Consider the following 15,846-nt stretch of genomic DNA (forward strand, 5'->3'; position numbering starts at 1 on the left):
CCCCCCTCCCCCTTCTGTATCCTCATTCTAATGGCAAACCCATGAGCTGTTTGCTTCTAGATGAGTTAATTTCTTCATTTACAATTTTAAGCACTTGCTAGTTAATCCAGGCAATCATCATCATTTCCTTTCTTAGGTGAAAATGAAACCTTAACAGGCTGGGTTTGAGGAATCATAACTACCGAGGACTCTGTTGTTGACTGCAATCTTCACCAGTGCCAGGAATCCATGTTCTTGATGTAAGTCACTTTATGTTTCATTCAAGTTTTCCACATTTTCCTATAGATATTCTTAAATTTTCTGTGAAATTAAAAAATGACATGGCATTCATTTAGTGCTGTGTGCCAATGTGATATTTTATGTTCTAGAGTTAAAATTTTTGCCCAAAAGAGCAGTGATGAATCTTAAAACAAAATAGGTTCTAAAATTTTGTTCTTATCTATTTTACTTGGGATTATAATCAAAAGTCACAAACCACTGTTGTGGGAAGCATAAAGGCGCGAAATCATTATGAATAAAACCGAATCTGTTTCAAATCGATATGAAAAAAGAGGGAAGATAGTAATAGAGCATATGATTGCGTGATTACCTGTGGTCACCGCGTGGGCATTTCTTCCCCCTGTCTATCCGAGTGACGATCATCGAGTCATAGCCACAATTCCAAAGTTATTTGGCTATGGAGACATCAGATTGTAACGGGGTTAGTCAATAATGAGATACGAATCCCAAATCCCATACGCCTAAAGATTACAGGGGTTTTCGGAGTAATTTTTGGCGTCATAGAACCCGTCTGCATTACTTCAAGCCGTGAGTCAACTGTCATCTATTGCCCGTATTCAGATTGTAGGTATTCAACTAAGCTCTAGATAACAGTTTGTCCTTGTATAAATAAGCGTCACGTACGGAGTCTTCCCTCATCAACAGTTACCTATTCGATTGATACGGACTGATTCGCTTAGCTGGGCCAAATCATTGTACTTTTTCCCCCCTTACAATCTTGCTACGTGATACCTTTGCACAAATCACATTGTCCCCGTTCAATTTCTTTGTTATTTTAATCGATTAAAACTATGGAAAAAATTCTAGCTGCAGCCGACGCCTTTGTGGGTCTTTTAGCATTCAGCTTGCAGGTAATTTCTCGCTGTTACTAATCCAAAATACGAGGTCAACTATATCTATGACCCTATTTACTCACGGTGTGATTCAGGTATCGGCGTTGGCGATTTATTCTAATTGGGTTCCAGATGATGTCGCTTCAGGCATTTGGGGAGGAATCTACCTGGTCGCCTTTGCTGTTCTATTGGCTAGCAAAAAGTTGGTTCTATTCTTTTCTGTTTAATTGGAAAATCTTTTAGTCTGACTAAAATTTTTAAACGAAATTATTAGATTGAAATCGAGTCAAATTGTCATGGGCATGGCGGTATTCGCTTCGTTGATTGGTGTCACGATAATAGGATTGTATTCTTGGAGTATTGATGGCTACCAGCGTTTAATAGCCGACTGTGAATTGTATTCAAACAATTCAACGGTGAACAATTCTACAGCAGAAGAAATGTATCCCGACATTTTCAGTCCCCTCAAAATATGTGAGTGATTATTTAAAAAAAAATTTATGATTGAATTTTAATGAACATCTCTTGTATGTTGAACGAAACTCAGGTGACAGAGCGGCCATCGATTCTTTGATGATCATTTGTGGCATTCTAGCTTTTATCGTCAACGGGTTTATAGCTGCAACTGCTTCATCTATCACTTCATAACCTTTATTTCAATCGATCATAAATCTGAAGTAATTGGATGTGTTTTCTGTTCAATCCAGTTTATTTGCATGAAGATGAACTGTACATAATTCGTAATAGTAAAACATAAGGTTTGGTTAACAAATTTCCGTTTCACTTTTTTTTATCTTGAATCATTTGACCGAGAGTTTGTTTACGTTATCTCAGTCTAACGGTTGTAAATTGCGAAATATTCCCTACGTTTTCAGAGACAAGGTATGTGTTAAAAAATTCCTTTTCTCTCTGTTAATGTTTATCATCAAACATACTGGTCATTACAATTACTTGATAGTTTTTATAGCTCTCTGCAAAACTTTTCAGTTTAAATTGGCAAACTACCCTTAAGCAACAATGGCCAGGTAGAATATTTGTAAACGATATATTGAACAAATCGTGTCTCTTTAACATGCGCAATTAATATTCGTGTGTGTGCTTAGCTATGAAGCCATGCTGACTATTCGGTTGTGCCAATACTAATTTCGTCGGTAAATAGTGTAAATACTGCCTGTCTCTCATGGTCATTTTGTGATTACTATTTGAAACCGAACATTCGGGACCTCGGCGTGTGTTTAAAGAGACTGTTTAAACAAAAAATTAATTGGATCGCTTTTATTTGCTAGATTTTCATGACCCATGTGGCGCACTATCGTCGATGTGGCTGGGTATAAAAGCGCATCGGTAACTAAAAAAAATCATCAGCTACATCTCTTCACTTCTTCTGTTCGCATCAGATTTTAAAAATGCGTTCGCAACCAGCTTTTGGGTAAGTCTGCTAATTCATTTTTTTCCTCGAAATTCTTGAATTTCTCTTTAAAAAGTTGCCTCTGAACGAGATAAACTGAAGCTACAGTGTAAATGTATTCCAATCAGATTTTTACTCTTGGTCGTTCTCGGATGCGTCCTACCGAGCATCTTGGCCGCTCCGTCGAGTGCCGCAACCAGTCGTGGAGATGAAACTCACGACAACCTGTCGAGTGCAGTAGAGTTGGTTAAAGTACGTCGAAATCTTTGTCATTTGTCTTGCAAATTTGACGGCGAATTACTTAATTGGTTTGAATTTAATTAACGGCTGTAGAGTTTAAAAGCTTTTTTACGTTTATACTATCCGTAGTACGAATAACGTTGATAATTCCTCAAATTTCAACAGGCATACAGTAGCGATGTTACAAGGGTAGCAACAAAAGTGTGTGACAAATTAGCCAACGGAGGAACCCTTGATAAGAGTAAGAATTGAGCTCTACTCGTTGACAGTATCTGAATTCCTCATTTTTATAATTATTCGTTATTAAAGTCCTGCTGGAAATAGCTAAAGACAAGGACACGGAGAAAGTTGACTTGAATGAAGTCCGTGAGATGATTGAGGTAGTAGAAACAAAACATTTTCGTTATTTGAAAACCATAACATGTGTGCTGGCGTTTAATTTCAGAAATATGGATGTTCGGCCACGAAAGTCACCTGCGCTCTCTTGGGGCTCATATGCTGGGGGCGTTAAATTTGTATAACAACTGGCTGCAAGCGGACACTGCTAATCGACGACCATTATGTTCTCATTGATAATAAAAAAAAATATATATATAATCTTTGGCAAAATCACTACTGTGTTATGTAGACTGTTATGAGTTCTGCTAATTGATGGATTACGTTGACAAGTTTTTCTTACCTATACACAATCTAGTTAGGTTATACTGAAACTGGTATAAGTCCCTTCAAATCACTCTAGTAAAGGTGTTGGGAAGAAACAAACAAGCTTTCATACTTCATTGAAGTATAGTGTCGTAGAAATCAAGGAAAGCTTCTCCAGAAGCCACTCGTCATGCTGTTCACCAATGTCGTTAGGTAATATCCACACATGTTTCCGGGAATCTCATTTAATTCAAGTATTAAGACGCAGATTCTTCTTAGGGATTACGGTCATGATCACGACCGGACTTCCTAGAAAACCTATTAATAAAGAAGGGATAGGGATACTAAGTTCGATTTAAATAGCACATCATTTTTCAGATTGTACATATTATCACACTCGTCTTCCAGCCATCAGTCGAGAAACAATGGATCAAAAACAGGCCTCCTCTCTAGACGACAGCAAATTTTGGGGGGAATTAAACGTTTAACCCATCGCCTATTGGTGGATTCTTTCGTCGTGAAGTGCGGACTTGATGCGTTTCGAAAGTGTTCAAGTTGGACATGATTGTGCATTACAGCCCGCATGTACGCGTTTATTTATTTTCTTAAGGAATGCTCTGATGTTAGCGTCTTTTCGATGCGTAGCTATCTAAATTCTGTTAGGGATCTCTCCGTAGAAATTCTTTTTGGCATAATGATGAGTCAGTCGTACAGAGAAGGTGGTTACGTTCTTTGCATAGGGAAAGAGAGAGACGAACCGGTTGGCTCTAATGGACGAGGAAATTAAAGGATAAGCATGGTAGAAAACGCCACTTTTTTTTTTCAAGGCCTTGTTTATAACTACACAGTTGATTGGATAATTGAATATTGAAACAAGGTATACTGGTCAAGCCAGCTCAACACAGGACGTAAATTAAAAATACTTTTCTCTTTTATTTACTTAACGAATCGAACCATTGATCAGTCGACTCAAAGAGAACTAAAAGACAAAAGATATTTAATTTCCTTTCGGTTCCGATGACTTTTAGTTTCATTAGAGACCTAACTAAAGCCAAAGGTTTTTGTTCTGAAACGAATAAAGGCTTAAATATTTAGTTCTTTTTGATTTGCATGAATGCAGTGCAAACGGAAGGAAAGTCAGTATAAAATCAGAAAATGGGGATTTTTACAAAAGAGGTAGTTGTCATTGATGGATTTAATTTATTCGTGCTCAGAAAAGAAAAAGCAACAGCAAAAACGGTGTTTCGGACATTCTACCATTTTCGTTTTTTGGGACGAGTTTCACTTCCAGTGGATAGATGGCCCTGATTTCAATACCGGTCGATGAATGAAGAATAGATGACACCAGCCCCTAGAGCGGTCGATGATTGAGAATGCTAAATCTGTGAAATGGAGTTAAGCCAAAAATCATCTTAGACAGTAAAACTAAACCATTTCCATTCAAGTCGAGGATTAGATCAAATTTCAAGGCGTTCCAGTGAACAATGGCACTTAAAAGGAATACTTATATGTAATAGAGAGCTTAGTTCAAGATGACTCAACACATGATTTGACTGATTTGACCGATAGGAACTCGGGAACCATGCTTGTTTGATTCGATTGTGCTAAAGGTGCGTCTATACTAGCAGTCTTTAAAGACAAGTTACGGTCATACAGGCATACCGGCATACAGTCTTACTGCCACGCTATTTCAGTTTTTCCGTAACGCAATCCACACTGCACATAGGTTTACAGACATCATACGGAAAATGGGCGTTGAAGAAGGCAGGGCAAACTTTTAAGGCAAGATGATTTTTAACACACAAAATGAACCTCTCGACGTCTTTTTTTTCTAGTTTCAGTCTACAAAATATTAAAATTGTACATAAACTGAGAAAAAGCAACAAATAGAATTAAAGTATTTACTTTTCGGTTATTTTCTTTGGGGATTTCTTCTTCTTTGGAGATGGTTTGGGCCCCATGTTTTTGATTCAAATTCAAGTTTTTTAATACGCACGACGACTGTGGCAGACGAACTTCAACAGACAATGTTGCAGTCATGTGTGGTTGCACTAATAAAGAGTATTTGAAAATATATACTTTATTCTCATTGGCTGAACCTTATTTTTCATCTTACGGTAACTCTTACTTACGGGAAAAGTTTGAATCATTTCAAACTTTTTTTCTTACAGACACACAGGCATATACAGGCATACGCTTACGGAAAATCGCTAGTGTAGATTGAACGGAATAAGCTTTCCGTATGCCTGTATCGAGTCTGTATGTATGTATGACCGTAACTTGTCTTTAAAAACTGCTAGTATAGACGCACCTTAAGCCCTACATATTTTTTCCTCAGTATTCTCATTTTGGTTGTAACCCATGAGCTGTTTGCTTCTAGATGAGTTAACTTACTTCTTCATTTTCAATTTAAAGTACTTGTGTCACAAAATTCTTAACTAAGAATTCCAGTCAATCCAGAGAATCATTGCCTTTTCCTTTAAATTTTTTAGGTAAAAATGAAGCTTACCTATACAGCCTGTGTGTAAGGAATCATGACTACTGTGGATTCTGTTGTTGACTGCAATCCTCATCTGTTCCAGGAATCCATGTTCTTGATGTAAGTGACTTCATGTTTCATTCAAGTTTGCAACATTTTCTTATTCGTGTTCATAAAATTTGCTGTGAATTTCAAAAATGATCTCTTATTAATTTAGTAGGGGAGAGTGGGGCTAGTTGGCAGGAGGGCAAGTTTGCAATTCCTAATTTAGAAGAATTGTGTGAAAGAGGTTTTATTGAAATAATTCATGGTTAAAGATGTTTATCGTGCGCACATTTGTGCAAAGTTTTATCAATTTATCCCAAATAGTTTAGGAAATAGAAAATAACGAAATTTTTTGCGTCAAATCCACAATAGTTGCGTGCTTGGTATTCATCAATTTTATCTTTTCTTGGTATGCATATAATTTTTAAAAAATATTAGTTTTATAGAAAATTGTGTCCTCTATTGAACTGTAACAATGGATTTGTTTTAATCAATTATGAAGGAGTAATAAAAATTGTTATTTGAATAAACCCCGGGTTGGGGCAAGTTGATACATTGCAACATGGGGCATGTCGGCATAGGCATTATACATGCATATGTATGGTACATGGCTTGTCAAAATGTCAGGGAATTGTAAGTCGAATATTTGCTAGATATGACTTATGGTGAACAGTGGTATGCATTAGAGGCCAAAATTTGGCAAATTTTAAGTGTTTCACTTTATACGATGTTCACCTGTGAAATGTTTGCCTGAATTATGAATATTATTTTTTATTTTTTGCATTTAAGGCTATTAATCTTTATGTAAGTTATCACAACTTATTTCTGAGTTTCCCACTCTAAAATAACTATAGGATTTTTGTTTATTGTAATGTTATTCTAGTTTGTTTACAACATCAACATTTCACTGAAATCCGTATTTGAAATACATGGGGCCAACTTACCCCACTACCACTGCCAACTTACCCCGTTAGTGGGGCATGTAGGCAAATTTTTTTTAGCTTTTTGAACGTTGATTTCGATATGAATTCTTCGACGTAGATCAAATAAAAAAATGGAACGAGAAAGCTGGTTATCTGAGCTTTCTTTTACAATTTTTTGGGTGTCAAAATATAAAAAATTAAAGAAACCAGAGAAGAAATTAAAAAAATTGTACCAACTAGCCCCACCCTCCCCTACTATATGCCAGAGCAATATTTGATGTTCTAGAATTTAAATTGTTACCAAGCTGGCCTTTTACTTTCCAATTCAAGCAGTGATGAATATTAAACTGAATTGCTTCTTTATTTTTGTCCTTCTCCATTTTGCTTGGGATTGTAATCAAAAGTCACAAACCACTGCTGTGGGAAGCATAAATGCACTAAAACATTATGAAGTCAATCTGCAAAAAGAGGAAAGATAGTAGGCCTAATAGAGCATATGATTGTGTGGTTACCTGTAGTCAATTCTTGGGCATTTCTTCCCGGTGTCTATTTAGACATCATCATCGAGTCATAGTATTAATTCCACAGTCATTTAGCTCTGGAGTTTGAATATCAGACTATAAGAGGATTAGTCACTGATGAGATACGTATTATTTAGCCCATACGCCTAAAGATTATAGATTTTGTTCTATTGGCTAGCAAAAAGTCGGTTCTATTCTTTTCTGTTTAATTGGAAAATCTTTTAGTCTGACTAAAATTTTAAAACTAAGTTATTAGATTGAAATAAAGTAAACTGTCATGATGGTATTCGCTTCGTTGATTGGGTTCACGTTAATAGGATTGCATTCTTGGAGTGTTGATGGCTACCAGCGTTTGTATTCTAACAATTCTACGGTGAACAATTCTACAGCAGAAGAAATCTATCCCGAAATTTTCAGTCCTCTTAAAATATGTGAGTGATTTTTGAAAAAATTTGAATGATTGAATTTGAATGGTCATCTCTTGTGTGTTGAACGAAACTCAGGTGACAGAGCGGCCATCAATTCTTTGATGCTGATCATTTGTGGCATTCTAGCTTTTATCTTTAACAGGATTATAGCTGATGCAACTGCTTCATCTATCACTTCATAACCTTTATTTCAATCGATCATAAATCTGAAGTAATTGGATGTGTTTTCTGTTCAATCCAGTTTATTTGCATGAAGATAAACTGTACATAATTCTTAATAGTAAAACAAAAGGTTTGGTTAACAAATTTCCGTTTCACTTTTTTTATCTTGAATCATTTGACCGAGAGTTTGTTTACGTTATCTCAATCTAACGGTTCTATAAATTGCGACATATTCCTTATGTTTTCAGAGACAGGGTGTGTGTTTAAAACTTCCTTTTATCTTTGTTTATGTTTATCATCAGACATATGTCTACTGGTGATTACAATTACTTGATAGTTTTTATAGCTCTCTGCAAAACTTTTCAGTTTAAATTTGCATACTACTCTTAAGCAACAATGCTCTCTAAGAAACGCTGTGTTGAAAAAGGGAAACATGACCATGCTTTGAAAATATTCTAAATTCTATGTTTTCAAAACGGAAACACAAAGTTTAAAAAATGGAGTAAATTTCTTTTTCTCATTTTTACCTTCGCGCCACTTTGGACATTAAACCTAATAAACGCCCGTCATTAAACGACACATGATTTAACTAAACATTGCGTTAAGAAAAGGTAAAAATGTTAACTTTTTGCATCTGTTTGGTGGGATGTAAAAAACAAACATTTTGAAACATCAACAAATGAAATAAGTATATATCGCGTGAATTGGTTTGATAATCAAGTTTATTGCAAACGTAAAAATGTGTTTATTTAAAAAAAAATGAAAAATATTATTTATCTACATTATCAAATCTAATAGATAGAGATTAGTTGTTTCCCATTGCATAGTATGTATTTTGAGATGTCTATTGAAAAAGTTTTTTCTGACAGAGCTATCACCTGTATGTTTCTCAAATAAATAATAGTGGTGCATTAAAACTGAATATTTTCTGTTACCAAATGAATTTTCACTAAAAATCACTGAGAATAAGCCAGAGTCAATAATCGTATAATATTTGTCATTGAAAAATCAAACGATATTCAAATGACTTTTATGTTTCTTCATATTTTCCTCTATTAATATGATCAAATGTAAAGAAAATGAGGGTCCAAATAGCACAATGGTTATCAAGCTAGATTCTGACATTATAGGTTGCTGGTTCAAACCTCGACAAAATTATGAGATATTTCATATTTGACATGTTATGTATGTATGTGTGTATATGTGTGTATATGTGTGTGTATATGTGTGTGTATATGTGTGTTATGTATGTATGTATGTGTGTAATTCATGTTGACATCTAGATACGATAAATCTATAGCAAAATCTAGAGAACAGAAGAGGATGCAGAGGATTAGATAATTACCAAATTAGGTTTAAATGCATTAGCTGCAAATTAATGTATTCAACTTTAAAGTTAATTCATTTATTTATGTAAATACAATTTTTTACGAATTTCGAGAAATATGCAAATAAGGGGAGGGATAACAAGGCCAGGGAGGAGTATATTCCTCCCTGACAAGGCCATGGCTTCCAGCATAGCCTGGGGTTCTTTCGGTGCCGTCTGGTTAAAAACAAAAAGAAAACAAATGTGTTTGGGTGGGGGGAATCATTTTTGTTTCGAAAAAAATTTCTAAACATCGTGTGTCGGAGGAGGTGACAAACAAGTCATGTTTAGATATCGCAAAACATTAGTTTCCTTTTAGAACACAGCGTTTCTTAGAGAGTGGCCAGGTAGAATGTTTTTAAACGAAATTTTGAACAAATTGTGCTGTCCGTTCAACCCCGCGCAATTAATATTCGTGTGTGTGCTTAGCTGTGAAGCTATGCTGACTATTCGGTTGTGTCAATACTCATTTCGTAGGTAAATAGTGTAAATGGACAAATAATGTCTGTTGGTACTGCCTGTCTCTCATGGTCATTTTGTGATTACTATTTGAACCCGAACATTCGGGATCTCTGCGTGTGTTTAAAAAGACTGTTTAAACAAAAATTAATTGGATCACTTTTATTTGCTAGATTTTCATGACCCATGTGGCGCATTATCGTCGATGTGGATGGGTATAAAAGCCCATCGGTAACTCAAACAAAATCATCAGCTACATCTCGTCACTTCTCCTGTTCGCATCAGATTTTAAAAATGCGTTCGCAATCAGCTTTTGGGTAAGTCTGCTAATTCATTTTTTGCTTCGAAATTCTTGAATTTCTCTTTTAAAAGTTGCCTCTGAACGAGATAAATTGAAGCTACAGTGTAAATGTATTCCAATCAGATTTTTACTCTTGGTCGTTCTCGGATGCGTCCTACCGAGCACCTTGGCCGCTGCGTCGAGTGCCACAACCGGTCGTGGAGATGAAACTCACGACAACCTGTCGAGTGCAGTAAAGTTGGTTAAAGTACGTCGAAATCTTTGTCATTTATCTTGCAAATTTTGATGTTGAATTAATTGATTGTTTTGAACTCAATTAACGGCTGGAGAGTTAAAAAGCTTTTTTTACGTTTATAGGCCCTACTATCCGTAGTACGAATAATGTTGATAATTCCTCAAATTTCAACAGGCATACAGTAGCGATGTTACAAGGGTAGCAACAAAAGTGTGTGACAAATTAGCCAACGGAGGAACCCTTGATAAGAGTAAGAATTGAGCTGTACTCGTTGTCATCTATATTCCTCATTTTTATAATTATTCGTTATTAAAGTACTGCTGGAAATAGCTAAAGACAAGGACACGGAGAAAGTTGACTTGAAGGAAGTCCGACAGATGATTGAGGTAGTAGAAACAAAACATTTTCGTTATTTAAAAACCATAACCTGTATGCTGGCGTTTAATTTCAGAAATATGGATGTTCGGCAACTAAATTGGGCTGCATCCTCTGGGGGGCCTCATGCTGGGCCGGTTAAATTTGTATAACAACTAACTGGGATTTCAAGACGGACACTGCTAATCGACGACCATTATGTTCTCATTGATAATCAATAAAAAAAAAAGAATTGGCAAAATCAATACTGTGTCATGTAGACTATTATTAGTTCGGCAAATTGATGGTTTACGTTTTCAAATGTTTCTTACCTGCAAAATGTAGTCTAGGTTATACTAAAACTGGCAAATGTCCTTCAAATTATTCTAGTAGAGGTGTTTGGAAGAAAGTTTAAACATGCTTTCGTACTTTATTGAAGTATAATGTGGTAGAAATCTAGGGGGGAGGGGGAATTAAAAGTTCAACCGATCGCCTATTGGTGGATTCTTTCGTCGTGAAGTGCGAACTTGATGCGACTCGAAAGGGTTCAAGTTCGGCATGATTGTGCATTACAGTCGGCATATATGTGTTTATTTATTTTCTTAAAGAAGGCCCTGACGTTAGCGTCACTTGGATGCGTAGCTTTTTAAATTCTATTAGGTATCTCTCCGTAGAAATTCCTCTTGGCATAATCTTGAGTCAGACGTACAGTGAAGGTCGCTAATACGTTCGTTGGATTGAGGGAGACGGGCCGGTTGGTTCTAAATGATCGATAAAATTGAAAGATGAGTACGGGAGAAAATGCTTCATGTTTTCAAGGCCGATTTAGTAATGACACAGCTAATTGGGGAATTGAATATTGAAACAAGGTATAGGTCTACTGGTTGAGCCACTGAAGGCTTAACACAAGACGTAAATTTAAAATATTTTTCAATTTTTGTTTTGTTAACGAATTGATGAATTGATTAGTCGACTCAAAGAAAATAACTAAACAGACAAAAGACATACAATTACGTTTGGGTTCTCATTATTTTTGGTGTCATTAAGAAGGACCTAACTAAAGCCAAAGGATTTGTTCGGAAACGGAGGCTTGAATAATTTTTTTTGGTTTGCGTGAATGCAGTGCGTAATGGAAGGACAGTCAGTAGAAAAATAATGAGTAAATGTAGATCTCACAAAAGAGGTAGTCATCATTGATGGATTGAATTTATTTGTGTTCAGACAAGAAGAGAAAAAGCAAAAAAGTTATGTTTATCTTTTTTTACATTTAACCACTTTCATGTTTTTGGCCCAAGGTTCACTTTCAGAAGATAGATGGCATTAGATTGAACAGCGGTCAATGTTTGAAGATAGATGGCGCCAAGTCCTATAGCGGTCGATGTTTGAAAATTTCACGATAGATGACACGAGCTTCTGCAGCGGTCGACGTTTGAAACTGTTAAATCTGTTATGCAGTTGGGTCCCTAATTGTTGAAGTTGAAGTTGTTAAATCTGTTGGAATGGATCTAAACAAATTACAATTAAAAACCATTTCTTTTAAGTCGAGAATTATATCAAATTTCAAGACGTTCAGTGAGCAATCGTACTTAAAAAATATGCTGATACATAATATGGAGCTTAGTTGAAGATGTCTCAACAGAAAACATGAGTAAGGGAAAAGAACTCGGGAACCATGCTCGTGGGATTCGATCGTGCTAAAGTGTGTATTTTATTCAAGATTAAACTGGAACGGTTTTTAGTAAGGGTAAGCCCTACAGATATTTCCGCCTTCTGTATCTTAATTTTTGTGGCAACCCCGTCAGCTGTTTGCTTCTAGAAAAGTTAACTTGTTTATTTCCAATTTAAGGTGCTTGAAACTGACTTATGTCACAAAATTCTTAACTTAGAACGCCAGTTAATCTAGAGAATTGTCATAATTTCCTTTTAATATTTCAAGGGAAAATGAAGCTCACCCAACCAGACAGGCTGTGTGTGAGAAATCATGACTACCGAGGAATCTGTTGTTGACTACAATCTTTACCAGTGCCAGGAATCTATGTTATTGATGTAAGTGACTTTTGTGTTTAATTCAAGTTTTCAACATTTTCCCATCCATGTTCATAGCATTTCTTTGACCTGACATTCATTCAGTACTATATGCCACAGTGATATTTTATATTCTAAAGTGTAAATTGTAACCAAAAAGGCCTTTTACGTTACAGTCTGATGACTGTAAAGGTATTAGTCACTTATGATATACGTACTATAAATCCCACGCGCTTAAAGATAATAGATTTTGGGTGGTTTCAGAGTAACTTTCTGCTTCATAGAACCCGTTTGTATTAGTTCAAGTCGTGAGTCAACTGCAATGTATTTCCGATGTTTAGATTATAGGCATACGACTCATATCTAGATAACAGTTTGTCCTTGTAGAAATAAGCGTCATGTATAGAGGGTTCCCTCACCAACAGTTACCTATTCGATTGATACGGTCTCATTCGCTTACCTGGGCCAAATCGTAGTTTTTTTCCCCCTTTCAATCTTGCTACGTGATACTTTTGCGCAAATCACATTGTTCCCGTTCAATTTATGGCTATGAAGCCGTGTGGGCTATTCGTTTGTGCCAATACTAATTTAGTAGGTAAATAGTTTAAATGGACATTGTCTGTTTGTGCTGCCTGGCTTTCATGGCCATTTTGCGAGTAGGCCTACTATTTGAAGAAGAACATTCAGAATATCTGCATGTGTTTGAAGAGAGTGTTTGAACAAAGAATTAATTGGAACACTTTTATTTGCTAGACTTTCGGACACATGTGTCGATTTCCGTCCGTTCAACATGCGCAATTAATATTCGTGTGTATTTATATACATAGCTGTGAAGCCATGCTGGCTATTCAATTATGCCAATACTCATTTAGTAGGTAAATAGTTTAAATGGACGTTGTTTGTTTGTGCTGCCTAGCTTTCATGGCCATTTCGCGAGTACTATTATATGAACCCGAACATTCGGCGTATCTGTTGCGTAGGTTGAAAGAGACTGTTTAAATACAAAATTAATTGGGTCGCTTTTATTTGTTAGATTTTCATGGCCCATCTGTCGAATTATCGTCTGTGTGGAGGGGTATAAAAGCGCATCGGTAACACAAGCAAAATCATCAGCTACATCTCGTCGCTTCCTCTGTTCTCATCAGATTTTCAAAATGCGTTCGCAGTCAGCTCGTGGGTAAGTGATCTAATTCATTCTTTGTTTCGAAATTCTTGAATTGCTCTTTTTAAAAATGCCTCTGAACAAGAGAAATTGAAGCTACACTGTAAATATATTCCAACCAGATTTTTAGTCTTGGTCGTTTTTGGATGCGTGCTACCGAGCATCTTGGCGGCTCCGTCCAGTGCCGCAGCTGGTAACGAAGAAAATGAACTAAATCTTGACAAGGTAAGAAACGATCCGAATGAAACTCGGGAAAACCTGTTTACTTCAAAAATTTGGTTAAACTGCGTCAAAATCTTTGTCATTCATCTTGCAAATTTGACGGCGAATCAATTAATGGGTTTGAATTCAATTGACGGCTGGAAAGTTTAAAGGCTTTTTTACGTTTATACTATCCGTAGTACGAATGACGTTGATGATTCTTAAAATTTCGACAGGCGTACGGTAGCGATATTGTAAAGGTTGCAGCAGGAGTGTGTGACAAATTAGCCAACGGAGGAACCATTGATCAGGGTAAGAATTTAGCTCAACTCGTTAACAGAATCGGAATTTCCTAATTTTTATAATTATTCGTTGTAAAAGTCATGCTGGAAATAGCTAAAGAAGAGGGCATGGAGAAAATTGACATGAATAAAGTCCGTGAGATGATTGAGGTAGAAGAAAAAAATATTTTCGTTATTTAAAAACGATAACATTTATGTTTGCGTTTAATTTCAGAAATATGGGTGTTCGGCTGTTACAAAATGGTGCTTTTTATGCATTCACATTGGCTAATAATTTTCCTAATGCCGTTAAATTTGGAAAACAACTGTTTTGGGATTTCAAGACGGACACTACTAATCTACGACCATTATGTTTTCATTGATAATCAATAAAAAAAAATTGAATTGGCAAAATCAATACTGTGTTATGTAGACAATTAGTAGTTGTGCAAATTCATGGTTTACGTTGACAAGGGTTTCTTACCTACAAGATACAGTTGATGTTATACTGAAACTCATAAAAGTCTTTCAAACCAATCAAGTAGAGGTGTTTGGAAGAAACAAAAAAATTAGTTTTCGTACTTAATTGAAGTATAATGTCGTAGAAATCTAGGAAAGCTTCTGCAGAAGCCACTCTTCATGCTGTTCACCAATGTCGTTTGGTAATATCCACACATGTTTCCGGGAATCTCATTTAATTCAAGGATTAAGACACAGATTCACCTTAGGGATTACGATCATGATCTTGACCGGACTTCCTTGAAAACCTGATAATGAGTTTGAAGGGATACCAAGTTTGATTTAAATAGCACATCATTTTTCAGATAGTATCACACTCTTCTTTCAGTCTTCAGTTGAGAAACAATGGGTCAAAAACAGTCCTCCGCACTAGACGACAGAGGTTTTTTTTTAGAGAGGGGGGGGGGGGGAATTAAAAGTTCAACCGATGGCCTATTGGTGGATTCTTTCGTCGTGAAGTGCGGACTTGATGCGACTCGAAAGGGTTCAAGTTCGGCATGATTGTGCATTACAGTCGGCATATACGCGTTTATTTATTTTCTTAAAGAATGCCCTGACGTTAGCGTCACTTGGATGCGTAGCTTTTTAAATTCTATTAGGTATCTCTCCGTAGAAATTCCTCTTGGCAAAATCTTGAGTCAGACGTACAGTGAAGGTCGCTAATACGTTCGTTGGATTGAGGGAGACGGGCCGGTTGGTTCTAATGAACGATAAAATTGAAAGATGAGTAGGCCTACGAGAGAAAATGCTACATGTTTTCAAGGCCGATTTAGTAATGACACAGCTAATTGGGGAATTGAATATTGAAACAAGGTATACTGGTTTAGCCACTGAAGGCTTAACACAAGACGTAAATTTAAAATATTTTTCAATTTTTGTTTTGTTAACGAATTGATGAATTGATTAGTCGACTCAAAGAAAATAACTAAACAGACAAAAGACATACAATTACGTTTGGGTTCTCATTATTTTTGGTGTCATTA

General features: G+C 36.1%; 2 protein-coding genes and 3 long non-coding RNA genes across 9 annotated transcripts; 3 read left to right on the top strand and 2 right to left on the bottom strand.

Annotated features, from left to right (window-relative positions):
* Nucleotides 1–909: 909 nt before the first annotated feature.
* Nucleotides 910–14,762, top strand: LOC116933405. 5 transcript variants are annotated; one of them, XR_006642719.1, is made up of 6 exons: nt 910–1,130; nt 1,208–1,314; nt 1,387–1,586; nt 1,660–2,137; nt 9,959–10,102; nt 13,985–14,068. XR_006642719.1 is itself a non-coding variant. In XM_045168505.1 (6 exons), exons 1-6 carry the CDS (start codon nt 12,657–12,659, stop codon nt 14,634–14,636), a joined length of 516 nt encoding a protein of 171 aa, XP_045024440.1. In that variant the 5' UTR covers nt 12,642–12,656; the 3' UTR covers nt 14,637–14,762. The 5 variants fall into 5 exon arrangements, 4 of the variants coding, with proteins under 4 accessions (XP_032797068.1, XP_045024442.1, XP_045024440.1 ...); XM_045168505.1 differs by lacking the exons at nt 910–1,130; nt 1,208–1,314; nt 1,387–1,586; nt 1,660–2,137; nt 9,959–10,102 and adding exons at nt 12,642–12,721; nt 13,734–13,877; nt 14,300–14,375; nt 14,445–14,515; nt 14,580–14,762 and having other exon boundaries at nt 13,985–14,087; XM_045168504.1 differs by lacking the exons at nt 910–1,130; nt 1,208–1,314; nt 1,387–1,586; nt 1,660–2,137; nt 9,959–10,102 and adding exons at nt 13,523–13,575; nt 13,734–13,877; nt 14,300–14,375; nt 14,445–14,515; nt 14,580–14,762 and having other exon boundaries at nt 13,985–14,087.
* On the top strand, nt 2,380–3,372 carry LOC116933407. Its single transcript, XM_032941181.2, has 5 exons — nt 2,380–2,541; nt 2,649–2,772; nt 2,926–3,001; nt 3,070–3,140; nt 3,206–3,372. The coding sequence occupies exons 1-5, from the start codon at nt 2,519–2,521 to the stop codon at nt 3,269–3,271; spliced, it is 360 nt and encodes a 119-aa protein (XP_032797072.1). The 5' UTR covers nt 2,380–2,518; the 3' UTR covers nt 3,272–3,372.
* Nucleotides 4,583–5,466, bottom strand: LOC116933409. The gene is made up of 3 exons (XR_004400093.2): nt 5,308–5,466; nt 5,065–5,244; nt 4,583–4,784 (listed from the first exon to the last, which is right to left on the bottom strand). It is a non-coding gene; the product is annotated as an uncharacterized LOC116933409 (long non-coding RNA).
* On the top strand, nt 5,432–8,104 carry LOC123469465. Its single transcript, XR_006642726.1, has 2 exons — nt 5,432–6,001; nt 7,688–8,104. It is a non-coding gene; the product is annotated as an uncharacterized LOC123469465 (long non-coding RNA).
* Nucleotides 11,860–13,206, bottom strand: LOC123469464. The gene is made up of 2 exons (XR_006642725.1): nt 13,161–13,206; nt 11,860–12,180 (listed from the first exon to the last, which is right to left on the bottom strand). It is a non-coding gene; the product is annotated as an uncharacterized LOC123469464 (long non-coding RNA).
* Nucleotides 14,763–15,846: the final 1,084 nt, after the last annotated feature.

The sequence above is a fragment of the Daphnia magna genome, linkage group LG1 (assembly GCF_020631705.1).
Source record: "Daphnia magna isolate NIES linkage group LG1, ASM2063170v1.1, whole genome shotgun sequence".
Classification (NCBI taxonomy): domain Eukaryota; kingdom Metazoa; phylum Arthropoda; class Branchiopoda; order Diplostraca; family Daphniidae; genus Daphnia; species Daphnia magna.